The sequence below is a fragment of the Setaria viridis genome, chromosome 2 (genome assembly GCF_005286985.2).
Source record: "Setaria viridis chromosome 2, Setaria_viridis_v4.0, whole genome shotgun sequence".
In the NCBI taxonomy this organism is placed as follows: Eukaryota; Viridiplantae; Streptophyta; class Magnoliopsida; order Poales; family Poaceae; genus Setaria; species Setaria viridis.
This window is the reverse complement of record NC_048264.2, coordinates 46,382,971-46,401,198: the sequence shown is the minus strand read 5'-3', so window position 1 is coordinate 46,401,198 and position 18,228 is coordinate 46,382,971. Positions and strand designations below refer to the sequence as shown.

The window sequence follows — 18,228 nt, the reverse complement described above, 5'->3', positions numbered from 1 at the left end:
GGCTTGCGCTTGTGCTGGACTGCCGGTGCGGTTGATTGGCCGTGGTGCTGCAGAGTTAAATACAGGGGGAGTCAGAGCGAGAGACCGGCGGGAAGCGGCGGCTTTCTTACTCGGATTTTGTTTCAAATTCCGAGTCGGACCAGCAGCCAGTGTGACTGTCTGAAAAGGGCCGGCCCGTTGGTGGATCTGGACTCTGGACGACGAGAGAAGGGCCCACGAAGCAGGGGATTCAATGGCATGTTTTGGGCCCCGTAGTAAGTACGTGGTGCTGAGCGTGACGAAAGTACACGGCCTGCAGCTGAAATGTACATTTTCCTTTTTTTTTAGAAAAAGGGGAAATCTAAAACTCTTTCTTGACTAAAACAGTTCGATTGCGTGCATACACCGCACAAGCAGACATTTACCTTCTTTTCTTACAAAATAAGTTACATTTCTCAGCAAACATCACATCTGTATAATCTACTCTTGCGTTCTGTGGAAAACCGTGAGAAAACTTCAGCGCCCAGCGTCGCTCTTCCTTGGCAACTTGTTCCAACTTCCAACCATCGGACTCCAATCGACGCGTCTCTCCAGCGCGCGTTCAGATCATCTGGAAAGTGGAAGCAGTATAGTGGGCTCACTGATCTGAACGCCAATCGTGCCCATTGCGTGCAAACTGCACGAAAGATGTGCACGCCGACCACTAGCATCTTGCTGGAACGTTAAACAATTGCAAAGTAAGGAAATATATTCAAATTCCCAACGAAACAAAAGGCGATTAGAAGTGCAAACATGTTCTCTTCAAGTTTCTGATCTTTCTGAAAAGAACAAGAACCTTAACAGCTAAAGTAGGGATGCTGGATGCACAAGCACAATAAAGTATCGAAATTCAAAGCTTCAGTAAGCTTGCGCCAAGCTTTCACTGAGACTTACCTCTACATCTAAGAAGAAGCTGAATAACTCTTGCTCTAGCCAAATTCGGGCCACCGGACAGCATCATCTTTTGTGTTCATCGTCTTTGATGGACGGTTACTTTTAGCTTCATCGTTCCAAACCATTTCCATCTGCAGAAACACAATTTTTGTTGAAGCTGGTAGCTCTGCCCACCTGTAAGTTCAGCAATTGATCATGTCTGATTAGCGCATTCATACCTCGCCAATTATCACCGTGTCTCCCTCTTTGACTCCACGTTTGATGAGAGTTTTGTTGACACCACATGCCTCTAGGGCATGCTGAAATCTTTTCAAGGAATCTGAGTACCTGCATCAGGAGATGTTAGAAGAGAAAATGTAGTGGCGTCAGCAAAGCAATGAGCACTGAAAAATAAACTACTTACTGCCAGTTGGTCATCTGAACAAAACGCTCAATTCCAGCTCCAACAACAGTCCATGTACTTGTACCCTTATCATGAAAAATCTCAAACTCATTCATGGGAGCACGCCTTTCCCTTTTAATTGCATCCGACACGTGGTTCAAATTTTCTGTCCCACTCCATTCTGCAGCAAAATAGTATAAAATAAATAGCCCAAAAGGAAATGAGGTGCTGTATAGAAAGCACCATCAGGTTTCATTAAGTGTTGGCTACAACTCAATTAAATCAAGAGGATAAAGTAGTCACCTTCAGTTTCCTTTATCCTTTGCCTCTCTTTCTGTAGAAGCTTGTAAGCAGCATGAATAACATCATGTGTGCCTTGCCTGTTTATTGCACTAATGCAATAAGGTTCAATGCCTTGAGCCTGTAGCTTTTCTCTAAATGTATTCCACCTATCGGATGCCTCTGGAAGGTCCATCTTATTGTACACTACCACATAGGGTTTGTCAACCAAAGATGGGCTAAATAACTCCAGTTCCAAGCGAACTGCCTCAAACTCATAATCTGGCTGTTGGGCAGAACCATCAACAACATGCACCTAAGAATCCAACAGGCCATAAAACAATGATCACCAGAGTCATACTTGTAGATAGATACATAATATGGAGACTTCTAAAATAACAAAGCCTAATATCAACATACTAGATATCAAGATGAGAGGAAAGGAAGGAAAAAGGAACATACCAAGACCGAACATCTCTCACTATGTCTTAGGAACTCATAACCCAAACCATATCCACGATGAGCGCCTTCCAGCAGACCAGGAAGGTCTGCCACAACCATTGTAGCATCAAAATCTAACGAGACAACTCCAAGATTTGGCAGTAATGTTGTGAAAGGATAATTGGCTATAGTTGGTTTGGCAGCACTAATAACACTCAAGAGAGTGCTCTTTCCAGCATTTGGAGCACCTACAATCCCCACATCAGCAACCAACTTTAGCTCCAAAGCTAGCCACCTGCCAACCATCAGCGATCCCAAAATAAGAAATTTGATGTTAGCAAAACAGAGCTGGAATAGATGATACATCCAATAATTAATCAAGAACGAGAACCGGATATTACGATAAAAAGTAAATTAGTACATGGAAAGCCAACTGTTACGGAATAAGAATAACAATGATGTCATGATTAAGGTGGCATCATGATCGCAGGTCAATTTATGTGTGGATAAACACTATAATCATTTTAGTAGGACACTGCAATTACATTCAATTCTCTAAGCAGGGTTTATGCTACTTGAAGATTTACAAAACTTCATGACTGTCAGTTGGAAATTCGTAAGTACAATGCAAATACACAATACTATGGCACCAAAGCAACCACATTACAATCCAGAGAGCCGGTAAATTCCATATGTTGAGCAATGTCAGACTAAACCAATTAGGCACAAATATAAGTGACACACTATCTCTGCTTAATCAGCGATTTTTTTTTCAGATAGCATTACATTTAACATCGTATTTATACTATAGTGTTGAGAAGCAAGAAGCTGGGTACTGGGTATCTGGATCATTGGCTCAATGTTAGCAGACGGTATGCAAATAAAACTACAGAAATATTCCCCCATGCCTGATCTAGTGATCATCATCTATGGCCTGATGAGTGATGACCATCGACAATTGAAGCTGCAGATAGTGTCCTAATACTAAATGGCAGGATTGACAAATGCAAGAGCAGAGAGAAATTCAGTGTAACCATAAGAGACGACGAAAGAACTTTCACGGTAGAGAGAACTTACATTTCTGGGCCCTTCTCCCCCTTCTCTGCGATCCTGGGCACCTTGTTTGTGCCGGACTTGAACGCCGCATTGCCGCGGCCGCCACGCCCACCTGGAAGCAGCAGCGCGCGCTGCCCAGGCTTCATCAGCTCGAGCAGCTCCACGCCATCGTCCGACGACCGCACCACCGTCCCCGGCGGGACCTTGATCACGACGTCCTCGCCCTTGGCGCCAGCCTGCTGCTGGCCCATGCCGTGCGCGCCGCGGCCGGCGCGGAAGTGCACGGACTTGCGGAACGGCAGCAGCGAGTTCATCTCCCCGTCCACCTGCACGTACACGTCGCCCCCGCGGCCGCCGTCGCCGCCCGAGGGGCCCCCGTACGGCACGTACTTCTCGCGGCGGAAAGCCACCACGCCGTTGCCGCCGTCCCCGGCTTTGGCGAATATCTTGGCCGTGTCGAAGCAACGCATCACGGCGGGCACGCCCTTCTCCTTCGCCTCCCCGTCCCCTTCCTCGTAGTCGTCGTCCTCCTCAAAGGCCTCCTCGTCCTCGTCCTCGTCGTCGTAGTCTGGGTGGAACACTACAATCTCATCGTCGTCGTCGTCGTCTTCCTCGTCGTACTCTAGCTCTCCCAGCTCCGTGCGTGGAGTGGCACCAGCTTCGTGACTTTGCTTGATCGGGAACATGTGGAATTCCTCCTCGTCGTCGCTGTCGACGCCGTAGTCCGGGTCGAACACCACGACGTCATCGTCGTCGTCGAGCACCTCGGGTACAACAGCCCGAGCATTCCGCCCCTTTTTGACCTCAAATACGTCTCGGCTGTTGACGACGAACTCCTCGTCACCGTCGTCTTCACGGTGTTCGACCATTTGCCGCGCGAACCCGCGGCCTCCCGCGCTCTTCCCACCGGCCACGCGGGCGTCGAACTGGCCAATGGTGAGCTCCACACCGTCCGGCGAGTCCCGCAGCGGAATCTGCGCGAACGAGGTGGCCCCCAACCCCACCTCGAACTCCTCCTCGTCCTCCAGCCGCTGGACACCGTTCCCGCGTGTGGGAGCGGGTGCTGGCGCCTCCGGGTTGGCCGGGGCGGTGGGGAACCGGTCGAGCGTGACCTCCGCTGACTCCGGCGCGTCGCGGAGCGGGAGCCGGGTGAACGTTGTCGCCGCGACGCCGCCGCCGCTGACGGAGGAGGAGGAAGAAGAGGAGGGAGGGCGAGGCGGGGGCGAGGACTTGAGCGGCCTCGCGGCGCTCCGCTTGCCCCCCCGCGCGCCCCTGGCGTTCCGTCGGGCCTCCGCGGAGAAGAGGCGGAACGGGAACGCCGTTGCGGCGGCGACGGCGGGCGGCGCCATGCCTGCTGAGCTGAAGAGTTGCCAGCAGCAGGTCGCTCGAGTGGAAAAGCGGATAAGGCGCCGGGGCTGTGCAGAGATTTTTGGTGCGATGAATTTTCTTTTTGGCAGCTGCGTGCCATCTGGACCGTCGGATTCCAGATCGTGCGGCGGTGCTCGTGGCATCAGTTTTTACTGTTGACTTTGGTAAGAAACAAGAGTGCCAGGCTGAGTTGCGATCGCAAAAAATAGCAGATCATTTTTGCTATCCAGTGTAGTCGCAAAAAATAGCTGGATGCAGAGCAGCTCTCGCTCGCCAGCGACGCTCACCGCCGGCGACGGACAAGGCATCTCCGGCCGGCATTGTGGACGGCACAGATCGCTCTGGTATGTGATCACTGTTCGCAGCAACTTAGGAGGTGTTTGGATATGAGATGCTAAATTTTAGCAGGTCACATCAGATGTTCGGATGCTCGAGCTGCTTATATTCTTGTTGCTAGCATTGAGGACAGGGTTTCGGCTGATATTATTGAGCTTGATTTTGCACATCAAATGTGGGCTTTTCTTCGCACACGTTATGAGCCCACTGGTCAGTCTACTTTTCTGCCTATTGTGTTTTTCTTGGTGGTTCCCTTATTGCTTGGAAGACTAAGAAGCAGGTAGCAGTTTCTCGTTCGAGTGTTGAGGCTGAGTTGCGTGCTATGGCGCTTGTGATGGCAGAAGTGACTTGGTTACGGTGGTTGCTTGAGGATTTTGGTGTTTCAGTTTCTGTGCCGACTCCTCTTTTGCCTGACAGTACAGGAGCTATCAGTATTGCTCGTGATCCAGTGAAGCATGAGCTTACTAAGCATATTGGTGTGGATGTTTCTTATACACGTTCACAGGTTCAGGATGGGGTTATTGCTCTTCAGTATGTGCCTTGAGAATTGCAGCTGGCTGATTTCTTTACAAAAGCACAAACACGTATTCAGCATAGATTTTTCCTCTCCAGACTCAGTGTTCTTCACCCACCATGAGTTTGCGGGGGTGGGGGGTGGGTGGGTGGGGTGTTAGATGTATATGTAGTGTTGGTAATTTACCTTTTCTATTAGGAGGTTTTCTATATATTTCCCCCTCCTGTACCTGTATATATATGGGCCTAGAGCCCCTGTTATGAATACAAGTGCTATTCCTAATGATAAATAGTATACTCAATTACTCATGAAAACCTAATGACCAAAAGTTGCATACCGAATGAAAAAAGAAAAGTAGGAATGCAAGGAGACACTGATAGAAAATTAGATTTTAAGGATCTTTCCTGAATAAAGATCTAAACTATAGAGAATATGGAAAATGGTAATTGGTAAATCACCTTAAAGGATAAAAAGGGTCCATAAAAGTTTAAGTCTCCCTATAATGTAGAACCAAACACTCTAATCCATATGTGCAAGAATAAAGAAAACATGATTTCTTTAAGAACAAGGAAAAGACAGAAGATATGAATCGAACAGTACCAAAAGTTCAATAAACGGCACAAACCCCTTTGGTGTAAGCTTCAACAACATATTTTGACAATTCAACATCTAAAGCACTCCTGTATTAATAGATAAGATTAGAAAACATATGTTGAGTTGAGTGGTATAATATGGAAGCTAAGAATGAGTAAAAGGAAATAAGCTGAGCTAGTCTACCTAAACTGTTCAATATAAGCTGAATCAACTTGGAAGTAACACAAGTGGTTCTGAAGCTCTATTGAAATCAAGTATAGCAGAACATCACGGCACAAACAAAATGATCTAAGAGACGTCCGACGGCCATTCACAGGCATAGTACATAGTACGAGAACACCGACAAATCCTAAGTACATTACAGAGTTCCAGAAGGCATAAATAGCTAGAGCATCAATGTATTAGCCAGATGAAGCATGAGCATATTAGAAGATGTGATGATTCAATAGCTTCATCTCCGCTGGCACAGACACATGGGTATCCTCAGCTGTACCACGTCGGGACATGGAACAGATCATTGATGTTCAGATAACCAGCCAGTCCCTCCCGCTCACATGCATCATACGTCTTAAAAGTGAACTCCGGATAAGAGTAAGAGTACAGATCGAGCACCTCACCCCTTATGATTGGTTGAGCTGTCAAATTGTGCCATCTTGGGCTTCCAATGGGTAATCTGGTGACAGTTGTCTCAACATAATTCTCCATCCGGTGGGCACTGCAACCGTGTCGGTGATGTTTCAGCAGACTTGTACTAGACGATGAACGATTGGGCTTGGACCTGTCAGCATAATCGATCCAGTTTCCTAACCAAGGATTTCTCCGAGCAATCGAGAGCCAGAATTTACCACTGGAAGTGACAGGGGCGGTCTTTCGTGTGTATGACACACGTAATTGGGCTGCAGTAGCACTCTTGACCTTGTGCGGGTACTGGAATGGGATTACCTTCAATAGCAAATCATGCATTCTTTGGTTGAGTACTGCTGTGTTCTCCTTTGAAAGCAAGGCTACATTGTTCACGATCTTTAATGGATAAAGTGGTAATGTGTCGATCTGTTCATTCAGGGCTTTGATAGCTAGGAATTGATCAAGAATACTCTTCCCATAAATCTTCTCAAACTTCCCAACAGCGTAGTCACGAGCCTCTTAAAAATTCTTTAGCATCATGTCATCAGTAAGATCATCAACTTGATAAGGGAACACCTCCTTCAGACCAAACGCATTGAGTTCCTCTATAACTCCAACATTGCCCTCCTCAAAGACTCCTTCGCTGGTACACTTTTGGAGGTGGGACACGAACGGTATCAGCAAGGCTGATCTGAAGAGCTCACGGCCCAAGTCAGGAAACAGGTGTGTGTGACCACTAACGGGCCAGATCAGCCTGTCCCTTGGCAGAGTCTGCAGCACTTCATTTTGCTGAAGGAACTCTTCTGAATCACGCAGCTTGCTGCCTTGTGGGCCACCAAATGACCTGCAAGATCGATCATAACAACCAATCAGACAATGTTCAAAACACTTGGCATGACAGTTTGTTAAAAATAAATCAACACATCAGAGTATGCAAAGAAAGCAATACAATATGGAGAATGTTCCAAGGGGGCATCAGCAGGGCTGTTAATGAGTTGAATGAGAAAAAACTTAATGCTGTAGTCATCCAATATAAAAGTAAACATGGAACACTAGAACAATGGTTTTGTTGCAAAAAATTTACCAAAGTTATTTTGGTGTTCTTCAAAAAGAAATTAGATGTAATTCTGACATTTTAGCTCCCAACCGATAAAATGAGACGTGAAGCCTTCAACATATACGATGCAACATCGAAATTGAGAACAGTGAGCAAAATGTCACTACAGCTTGGACAATCTAGCGAACCCGTGACCCTTGGCAACCAAATAACACAATACAAGCTGCTGCTACTACTCGTTTTCACACAAATTTTGCACTACTAGCCATTAATCAATAAGGCCTGACTACTGGACCAATACTACTAGTAGTTTTCACACACAATTACAAGAAATTGACACTATTATTAGATAAGTGACTAATACAGGCACTCCACTGATTAAAATCGCAAGAACAAGAGAAAAAGAATGGCCTTTTATTTACTCACATAAGGTGCAAAGGTGGAACAGGCGCTGATGACGCTCCTCCCGTCGCTGGATTGTTGGCGGCTCCCGGCGCTTCAGGCTTTGAGTTGGAGTTCGACGACGCTCCTCCCGTCGCTGGATTGTTGGCGGCTCTCGGCGCTTCAGGCTTCGAGTTGGAGTTCGACGACAGCGTCGCCGTGCTACTGATGAATCGGCCCCGAGGCGGCCCCCCGAACGGGCGAAGGAGAAGCCCCGCGTGAGCTTCAGGCACGGGCAAGGGCGACAGGACGGACGGCGGCACGGGGCCACTGCTCGCGCTCGCGCGGGTGGAAAAATGCCCCTTTGCGAGCCGTTGAGCGGCGGCGCTGAGGGAGGACTGCATCCTGGCGCTAGTTGGTAGCATCAAAATCTAACGAGACAACTCCAAGATTTGGCAGTAATGTTGTGAAAGGATAATTGGCTATAGTTGGTTTGGCAGCACTAATAACACTCAAGAGAGTGCTCTTTCCAGCATTTGGAGCACCTACAATCCCCACATCAGCAACCAACTTTAGCTCCAAAGCTAGCCACCTGCCAACCATCAGCGATCCCAAAATAAGAAATTTGATGTTAGCAAAACAGAGCTGGAATAGATGAGACATCCAATAATTAATCAAGAACGAGAACCGGATATTACAATAAAAAGTAAATTAGTACATGGAAAGCCAACTGTTACGGAATAAGAATAACAATGATGTCATGATCAAGGTGGCATCATGATCGCAGGTCAATTTATGTGTGGATAAACACTATAATCATTTTAGTAGGACACTGCAATTACATTCAGTTCTCTAAGCAGGGTTTATGCTACTTGAAGATTTACAAAACTTCATGACTGTCAGTTGGAAATTCGTAAGTACAATGCAAATACACAATACTATGGCACCAAAGCAACCACATTACAATCCAGAGAGCCGGTAAATTCCATATGTTGAGCAATGTCAGACTAAACCAATTAGGCACAAATATAAGTGACACACTATCTCTGCTTAATCAGCAATTTTTTTTCAGATAGCATTACATTTAACATCGTATTTATACTATAGTGTTGAGAAGCAAGAAGCTGGGTACTGGGTATCTGGATCATTGGCTCAATGTTAGCAGACGGTATGCAAATAAAACTACAGAAATATTCCCCCATGCCTGATCTAGTGATCATCATCTATGGCCTGATGAGTGATGACCATCGACAATTGAAGCTGCAGATAGTGTCCTAAAAATGGCAGGATTGACAAATGCAAGAGCAGAGAGAAATTCAGTGTAACCATAAGAGACGACGAAAGAACTTTCACGGTAGAGAGAACTTACATTTCTGGGCCCTTCTCCCCCTTCTCTGCGATCCTGGGCACCTTGTTTGTGCCGGACTTGAACGCCGCATTGCCGCGGCCGCCGCGCCCACCTGGAAGCAGCAGCGCGCGCTGCCCAGGCTTCATCAGCTCGAGCAGCTCCACGCCATTGTCCGACGACCGCACCACCGTCCCCGGCGGGACCTTGATCACGACGTCCTCGCCCTTGGCGCCAGCCTGCTGCTGGCCCATGCCGTGCGCGCCGCGGCCGGCGCGGAAGTGCACGGACTTGCGGAACGGCAGCAGCGAGTCCATCTCCCCGTCCACCTGCACGTACACGTCGCCCCCGCGGCCGCCGTCGCCGCCCGAGGGGCCCCCGTACGGCACGTACTTCTCGCGGCGGAAAGCCACCACGCCGTTGCCGCCGTCCCAGGCTTTGGCGAATATCTTGGCCGTGTCGAAGCAACGCATCACGGCGGGCACGCCCTTCTCCTTCGCCTCCCCGTCCCCTTCCTCGTAGTCGTCGTCCTCCTCAAAGGCCTCCTCGTCCTCGTCGTCGTCCTCGTCGTCGTAGTCTGGGTGGAACACTACAATCTCATCGTCGTCGTCATCTTCTTCCTCGTCGTACTCTAGCTCTCCCAGTTCCGTGCGTGGAGTGGCACCAGCTTCGTGACTTTGCTTGATCGGGAACATGTGGAATTCCTCCTCGTCGTCGCTGTCGACGCCGTAGTCCGGGTCGAACACCACGACGTCATCGTCGTCGTCGAGCACCTCGGGTACAACAGCCCGAGCATTCCGCCCCTTTTTGACCTCAAATACGTCTCGGCTGTTGACGACGAACTCCTCGTCACCGTCGTCTTCAAGGTGTTCGACCATTTGCCGCGCGAACCCGCGGCCTCCCGCGCTCTTCCCACCGGCCACGCGGGCGTCGAACTGGCCAATGGTGAGCTCCACACCGTCCGGCCAGTCCCGCAGCGGAATCTGCGCGAACGAGGTGGCCCCCAACCCGACCTCGAACTCCACCTCGTCCTGCAGCCGCTGGACACCGTTCCCGCGTGTGGGAGCGGGTGCTGGCGCCTCCGGGTTGGCCGGGGCGGTGGGGAAACGGTCGAGCGTGACCTCCGCTGACTCCGGCGCGTCGCGGAGCGGGAGCCGGGTGAACGTTGTCGCCGCGACGCCGCCGCCGCTGACGGAGGAGGAGGAGGAAGAGGAGGGAGGGCGAGGCGGGGGCGAGAACTTGAGCGGCCTCGCGGCAAGATTAAAAATGAGGCGATAAAAAAGGGAACAGGTTGACTCAGAGGGATGCTGGATGCAGAGCAGCTCTCTCTCGCCAGCGACGCTCACCGCCGGCGACGGACAAGGCATCTCCGGCCGGCATTGTGGACGGCACAGATCGCTCTGGTCTGTGGTCACTGTTCGCAGCAAAGGGATGGTAGCGTGACGTTGGATGTTTGATACTAATTAGAAAGATTAAACATGAGCTAATTATAAAATTAATTGCAAAATTCCAATGCTAATTCGCGAGACGAACCTATTAACCCTAATTAGTTCAAGATTTGACAATGTGGTGCTACAGTAGTCATTAGCTAATGATGGATTAATTATGTTTAGTAGAATCGTCTCGCAAGTTAGACTCCATCTGTGCAGTTAGTTTTGTAATTAGTCTATATTTAATATTTGTAATTAACATTCAAATATTGATGTAACATGTGCTAAACTTTAGCCAAAGTATACGGTACCTTAATAAACCAGAGAGTCCTTCAAAAAAATACACGGCGTCTTAGGAGGCGTTTTCTTCCACTGACTTATTTTTAGCACGTGTCACATCGAATATTTAGATACTAATTAGGAGTATTAAACGTAGACTATTTACAAAACCCATTACATAAGACGAATCTAAACGGCGAGACGAATCTATTAAGCCTAATTAAGCCTAATTAATCCATCATTAGCAAATGTTTACTGTAGCAACACATTGTCAAATCATGGACTAATTAGGCTTAATAGATTCGTCTCGCCGTTTAGATTCGTCTTATGTAATGGGTTTTGTAAATAGTCTACGTTTAATACTCCTAATTAATATCTAAACATTCGATGTGACGGGTGCTAAAAATAAGTCAATGGAAGAAAACGGACCTTATTCTTTCAAGTACTGTCACGATCCAATCCACCAGCGCACATCTCAAGGATCAGGTGTGGACCGGTGCCTGCCGCTCGTCGGCGCACGCATCAACGATTCACGAGATGCCCGGCGCGTCCCTCTTCCTCGGCGGCACAAAACACCTCCGTCCCGTCTCCCCGTGCCGTGTCCATCCTAAACTCGCCGTGGAACGAACGGATAAGATGAACCTTTGGTCAAGTGAGATCGGCAAACAAACAGGCCACCCTGCTTACCTACTGCCCGAATTTTACGAAGTGGATCTCAAGCTGAACAACGCATCGCCCAACCGAAGCGGCCGCACCAGCCACAAACGCGGCAGAAACATAGCACCTGGGTTTCAAAAATTAAACAAAATTTGTATAAAGCCACGGTAAAGATAAACATTCCTGTACTTATCGATTTTATTCCGAAAAAAGACATCGTAAACAAAAAAAAATATATGTACAAAGTCCTTCTCAAAATTTTCCGATGTCCTATCCAATGTTTGGAGTCGTATGCCCAAAATGCCCCCGGCATCTCTCTGTTCTTTTATACTGTGTTGGGGTTGTTCAGCCCAGCAAGTTCGCCGGCCACTCCCCTCCCCTCCGTCCACCGCATCTGCAGCTCTCTTCTTCCTCACTCGTCGTCGGCGTCCTCCTCATCGTTCTTATCCGAGACCGAGTGGAGTGGACTGGGGATCCATCAGGTTCGGCTTGCCTCCTCCTACTCGCGTTGAATATGGTTCCCATGCGTTTCAAGTCTTCCGAATCCTGTGGCCTCTTTGATTCTTAGTTGCAGAGTCTGAAATTTAGAGGCAATTAATGAGCCATTAAAATATTCACTCCTGCGGGTAGGATTTGTCTGCTCTCCTACTAATCCGTGGTCGATTATGCTTTCCAGAGGCATTTCCTCATCTATAAGCCAAGCCCGGCATGAAGGGCTCGAAGCTTTTGCTACTATTACTGCTGGCGTCATGTTTGTGCCTATCTGCTGTGGTGAGCTGCTGCTGATCTTAACCATGATGGTTATATTCGTGGACAATGTGCTTCTAATTTTTTGGTTCCATCCTTTTCGTTTCAGATTGCCGCACAGCAAACTTGCCCTGCTGACCTTGATAGCAAATGCGAGGATGGCGCTTCAGGTGATTGGGAGGGGGAGTTCTTTCCTGGCATCCCAAAAATCAAGTATGAGGTGAGGCTGTGAAAATTCGGAGTTTTCAGACTCTTGTCTCAATTCTGATGTGATGGCAATGGATTGATGTGATTGTGAATTAAACCATTGTCCTTCAACCTTTGCGCTGCAGGGTCCAACCAGCAAGAACCCTCTTGCTTATAAGTGGTATAATGCAGAGGAAGTGATTCTCGGGAAGAAGATGAAGGTATGATCTGTGGTCTCTATCTTTTGGCTATACCCATTTTCAGTATTTCCCCATCAGAGTGCAAGGTCAACTTTTACACTGTCTAAGGAGTATAGATTAAGTCAACTTACATAGTGTTTTTTTTCCTGCCATTAGGATTGGATGCGGTTCAGTGTTGCCTTTTGGCACACATTCCGTGGTACCGGTGCTGATCCTTTTGGTGCCCCTACAAAGGCTTGGCCTTGGGAGGACGGTACAAATTCATTGGCCATGGCTAAGAGAAGAAGTATGATAATCACCTGACTTTGTGTTTGGTTGCAGCCTTCCAGGTTACGTTTCAATTCGTTTGTTGGGACTAACGTCTGGTTGAACCGGTATTGCAGTGAGAGCTCACTTTGAATTCATGGAGAAGCTGGGAGTTGACAAATGGTGCTTCCATGACAGAGATATTGCCCCGGATGGCAAAACCCTCGAAGTATGTCGTTCAATCATGTTGCGTTGTTTTCAACATGAAGTCAAATTATAATCGAAGTAGTCTGGTAATTTTTAAGATGCGACCTTACAATTGGTTGGGTCCTCCAGTTGTTTTTCAAATGCCTTGGTAGAGTTACCTAGGATTCTGTTTTTTAAGATGCAGACTTACAATTTACAATTGATTTGGTCGTTAAGGGTATCATTGTCGAGTTATTGTGGGATGCTATCGGTTATCTTGTCCTTGCCCTAACTAAAATAAGGATTTATTTTGATCATCTATTTCATTAACACCCAAGTACCCAACCATCTAGGTATAGCAAGAGATCCAATTTGTTTGAACTTGGAACTGAACATAATTTTACCAATAGAGAATCTTCTGGTGTTACCATGTTAAGTAAATGTTAAGATGAACTGTCGTAAACAGTTGACGACTTTGGTTTACTAATAGAATTTCTGTGGGGGTGGGTGCTACATGGCTGTCAGAAATTTCCTAATACTGTTATTTAACATTGCAGGAAACAAATGCTAACTTGGACGAGATTGTTGAGCTGGCAAAGCAGCTCCAGGTTAGTGTAACCTTAAATTGCCAGAGCTCAGCTGTACGACAGTGTTTTGCATTGCCCTGTTTGCTCAATTTTCTGTTTCATCTGAACTACAATTAGGGTGAGACCAATATCAAGCCATTGTGGGGAACCGCACAGCTCTTTATGCATCCACGTTACATGCATGGAGCTGCTACTAGGTTGGTATCTTGGATTCTTGTTTTTTTTTTGTGAGCGTTAGGCAAAGTTATGGACTCAGAGATGACTTGAGATTAAGAGAAGTCTTCAATAATGTTGCAGCCCAGAGGTTAAAGTATATGCTTATGCAGCTGCACAAGTTAAGAAAGCTTTGGAGGTTGGTTATCTCTGACCATCGGTATCGATCTTCCTTCATTTAGGCCGATTCTTGATTGAACCTTTTCTCTTTACAGGTCACTCACTACCTAGGTGGTGAAAACTACGTGTTTTGGGGTGGAAGAGAGGGTTACCAAACTCTTCTGAACACTGACATGAAGAGAGAACTTGACCATCTGGTATGAGTGGGACCTATCTTGCTGACTCGTTTGTGTTTCTGCTTTACTTTTTGGCTCGAATCATTTGCTCATTTGCTGGATTTTTCCAGGCTACCTTTCTTCAAGCTGCTGTTGACTACAAGAAGAAGATCGGATTTAACGGTAATTCAGTCCCATTGCTTTACGATTTACATGTGCCAATTCCCCTAACTTTGACATTGTACATTGTTTTCACCATGACAATTTGGCGATAGAACTGAGGTTTTGTTATTTCAGGAACATTGTTGATAGAGCCTAAACCCCAGGAACCAACAAAGCACCAGTAAGATTGTCACTTAGAGGATTAGCGAAATATCTGCAGGGCTCAGAAGCACTGATCCTTGTTTTCCTCTGGCAGGTATGACTGGGATGTTGCAACTGCATTCGCTTTTCTACAGAAGTATGGTCTTACAGGTAACATTCATCTGCATGTCAGTACCTGCTGAATTTATAAAATGTTTGAGCTGTTGGTTGAAAAATTCATTAGCATCAAACCAAATATTTCAATATTTTCTGAAAAATCATTACATTGACACCACTTCTCAGCAAGTCAAGCTTGTCTGAGTTTAACTATCTGTTCTGAAAGTTATCTGAAAGCATCCATGGTACTCTATCACTTTATGACACAGGAGAGTTCAAGATTAATGTTGAGTGCAACCATGCTACTCTATCTGGACATAGGTAACTTTTTTTCCTTGCGTAGCTTCAGTCGAATAATAGGTTAAAGTGATATTATCATAACTGCATTTTAAACTTGCAGCTGCCATCATGAACTGGAGACTGCACGGATTAATGGGCTGCTTGGAAATATCGATGCAAACACTGGTGATCCACAAGTCGGTATGTTTCAGTGTTGTTTGTAACTCCTTTGTTTGATTGATAAGAATCTGACCCAATATTCTCCGTTGTGTTACACTGGGAGCATACAAGCATATTTTTTAGAAAGAAAAGAAAAGAAAATTTGAGGCATACATATATAGTAACTTTACCTTTTCCTTATGTACAGGTTGGGACACAGATCAGTTCATGACAGACATTGCTGAGGCTACTTTGGTTATGTCAAGTGTAGTTAAGAATGTGAGTGGCATGAATCGGCTCTCTCACTTGTACTCAGATCAGAAGTTGCCTGTGGACTACCTGTTTTGGTTTCCTTTTAACATTAACATGTCACTATGAGTTTGATGCATCTCGTTTTGTCAACAGGGGGGGCTTGCGCCTGGTGGATTCAACTTTGATGCCAAATTGTTAGTGCATATTTTCATTGTTTTTTTTCCTGTAAACTGATCTCTAATTCAAGTGAAATTAATTGTAATTCTTTTATGATGACAGGCGGAGGGAAAGTACTGATGTTGAGGACATATTTATTGCTCATATATCAGGAATGGATACCCTGGCCCGTGGCCTCCGCAACGTCGCCAAGCTAATTGAGGTGACTGAAAACGTTATGACCTGCTACATTTTTCATATGCAGGTTTCTGAATTAAATTTTTTTGTCTTGTGTTGTCAGGATGGTTCCTTGGATGAGCTTGTCCGCAAGCGCTACCAGAGCTTTGACAGCGAAATTGGCGCCTTGATCGAGGTACACCACTTTACAAGTTGAGGGTTTGATTTCTTACCCTGGAAGGGTTGAAATTGAAGGTTGTAACTTTGTTGCATGGCTTCGAACAGGCCGGGAAAGGAGACTTTGAGACGCTAGAAAAGAAGGTTCTGGAGTGGGGTGAACCCACTGTTCCATCCGGCAAGCAGGTAAAATTGGAATGACAATCCAGGCGTCCTCGGCACACCACAGAGTCGTAGTAAGAATACAAGTAGCTCCGGGATGATGGTTGCTAACTGTATTATCTTGTGCTTTCCTGGTGCAGGAGCTGGCCGAGATGCTGTTCCAGTCTGCTCTGTAGCAGGTGGTGCCATGTCCATAGCAGGAATAAGCACAAGCGCGCACCCTCGGAATGCGCAGCCATCCTCGCCACGGGAAAACGTTGTGGTTCCATGCCGTGACCTCTGTTCTCTGTACAGTGGATGTGGAACCGAAATAATTGGTTGTAACTTGTCAGGGCTACCAGGATCGAGTCCTGGTGTTTATCCGAAGCAGTATCAAACTGAATTTGGTTAACACTTGTGCATCGTGCATCTCATCGTTGATCCGATTATAATCTGGTACATATAAGCACACACCAAACGCAATCCAAAGAAATAACCCAAGAAAACGTGAGTTTATACTCACTACGATAATATTGGTGAATTTACAAATCATTCGCTTGTCAAGTGCATAAACGTCCACATAATTACATAGGAAGTTAATTTTATAAACAATTCATATCAAGTAATTACACAGCCTATAGGCTATAACTGCAGTGACAGAGAGATCTATACAGTCCAGAGCACCTCCCTCCACCTGGCGCATGCACTGCGCTTGGACGCACGCTTGGACGCCATGCACTGCGCTGATGACATGTGAAGTGTAAGCATCAGACAGAAACGCTAAAACGTAGATGGACGCATGCACGGACTCTCGTCCGGTTGTTACCACTTTCTCACCTAGCTTTCTCGCTCATCGTCATCAACCATGTCCCTGATGAGGTCGAAATGCGGGTAGTCGCCGTAAACGGAGCCGTGCTTGCCGGCGGCGGGATCCTCGTCGTCGTCCGGCACCGATGCCAGCGGCAGCGCCAGCACCGGCGTCGCCGTGGCAACAGCGGCGACAGCAGGAGCAGTTGGTGATGACGAAGAGGCGTCATCGCCGTCGTACAGGCGGACCTTGCCCAGCATGGCCTGCATGGCGAGGTCCACTCGGCGCGGGAACGAGAGGGGCTCAGGCGCCGGCGGGACGCGGAGCGGCGGCAGCGGCGGGAGGCCGGCGAGCGGCACGGGGTCGTTCTCGGCCCTTAGCTCTGCCGGGAAGTGCGCGAAGAAGCAGACCCGGCGCGGGCACGCCAAGCCGCCCTGGCACATGGTGGTGCGGAAGCGCGCCGGGTGCAGCCACAGCTCGAACACGCCGTGCGCGTAGCGGCACTGGAGCCCGTGCATGCACGACGCCGCCGCCCCCGTCCGGGCCAGGTGCTGGTGCTGCTGCGACTCGCGGAACGCCGGGCAGGTGACGGCGAGGTAGGAGAAGCGGCGCGGGTTGCGCCGCCGGGCGCGCTCCCCGTTGTGCGCGTACGGGCACCTCGTCCAGTCGTGGCTGCTCAGCTGCGGACACCGGTGGACCTTGTACATGTAGATCCAGAAGGCGTCCGGCATGGCCGCCCAGAGACGGTGGCCGCGGTGCGCCCACGCGTACCATGTCGTGGGGTCGCTCGGGTCGGCGCCACAGCTCGCCGCCGCCCACCGTCGGTACCTACCCGTAGCCATGGAGGATATGTCATCCATCAACAATTCCTTCCTCTTATACTAACACACGCTATCTAAGTACCTAGCTAGTGCACTACTTGGGCTTCGAGTGATGGCTACTTGGTGTGGTTTCTTGGAATGGTGAGACCCTTGTGATTCTACTTTCTACTACTATGGTAGGTGTAATGTGTGTGTGATGTGTATATGTCAAGTGATTTATTTGTGTGCATGGAAATTTTTAGGCCCCGATGTCTGTATTTATAGGGGATCATCAGTTTCGGTGCTTGGGGTCTTGCCAGTGGGGCTGTTGTCTTGTACCCGTGTAGCTTGAAGATGTTGTAAACTTTTTGGTGGCTGGATATGTCAAGTGACATGTATATGCTTCTGCATTCTACAACCTTCTCTCAAGAGACTTTGTCTAAGAGACTGTATTTCCAGGTCACTAATGGTGGGGTAGAGGGTGGCCACGTAGGAGAAATTTGTCCCATGCCAATGTGATAGGATGGATCATGGAGATGTGGTATGGTATACCGCGTGGAACTC

General features: G+C 47.7%; 4 protein-coding genes across 4 annotated transcripts; 1 reads left to right on the top strand and 3 right to left on the bottom strand.

Moving 5' to 3' along the window:
- Positions 1-335: 335 nt before the first annotated feature.
- LOC117845196 (probable GTP-binding protein OBGC1, chloroplastic) lies at positions 336-4,452 on the bottom strand. Its single transcript, XM_034726151.2, has 7 exons — positions 3,092-4,452; positions 2,036-2,309; positions 1,598-1,889; positions 1,316-1,475; positions 1,131-1,239; positions 913-1,043; positions 336-693 (listed from the first exon to the last, which is right to left on the bottom strand). The coding sequence occupies exons 1-6, from the start codon at positions 4,417-4,419 to the stop codon at positions 948-950; spliced, it is 2,259 nt and encodes a 752-aa protein (XP_034582042.1). The 5' UTR covers positions 4,420-4,452; the 3' UTR covers positions 336-693; positions 913-947.
- Positions 4,453-6,047: 1,595 nt separating this feature from the next.
- LOC117845197 (probable GTP-binding protein OBGC1, chloroplastic) lies at positions 6,048-10,675 on the bottom strand. The gene is made up of 3 exons (XM_072291676.1): positions 9,314-10,675; positions 7,990-8,536; positions 6,048-7,350 (listed from the first exon to the last, which is right to left on the bottom strand). Exons 1-2 carry the CDS (start codon positions 10,654-10,656, stop codon positions 8,356-8,358), a joined length of 1,524 nt encoding a protein of 507 aa, XP_072147777.1. The 5' UTR covers positions 10,657-10,675; the 3' UTR covers positions 6,048-7,350; positions 7,990-8,355.
- Positions 10,676-11,976: 1,301 nt separating this feature from the next.
- Positions 11,977-16,468, top strand: LOC117846294 (xylose isomerase). Its single transcript, XM_034727438.2, has 21 exons — positions 11,977-12,137; positions 12,332-12,426; positions 12,512-12,622; positions 12,735-12,809; positions 12,945-13,074; positions 13,172-13,263; positions 13,778-13,828; positions 13,925-14,004; positions 14,105-14,159; positions 14,236-14,337; positions 14,427-14,478; positions 14,593-14,638; positions 14,714-14,769; positions 14,985-15,036; positions 15,116-15,195; positions 15,362-15,432; positions 15,559-15,599; positions 15,685-15,784; positions 15,863-15,934; positions 16,024-16,101; positions 16,218-16,468. Exons 2-21 carry the CDS (start codon positions 12,364-12,366, stop codon positions 16,251-16,253), a joined length of 1,443 nt encoding a protein of 480 aa, XP_034583329.1. The 5' UTR covers positions 11,977-12,137; positions 12,332-12,363; the 3' UTR covers positions 16,254-16,468.
- Positions 16,469-16,893: 425 nt separating this feature from the next.
- LOC117846295 (zinc finger CCCH domain-containing protein 10) lies at positions 16,894-17,886 on the bottom strand. Its single transcript, XM_034727439.2, has one exon. The coding sequence runs from the start codon at positions 17,722-17,724 to the stop codon at positions 16,894-16,896; it is 831 nt and encodes a 276-aa protein (XP_034583330.1). The 5' UTR covers positions 17,725-17,886.
- Between the last annotated feature and the right edge of the window lie 342 nt (positions 17,887-18,228).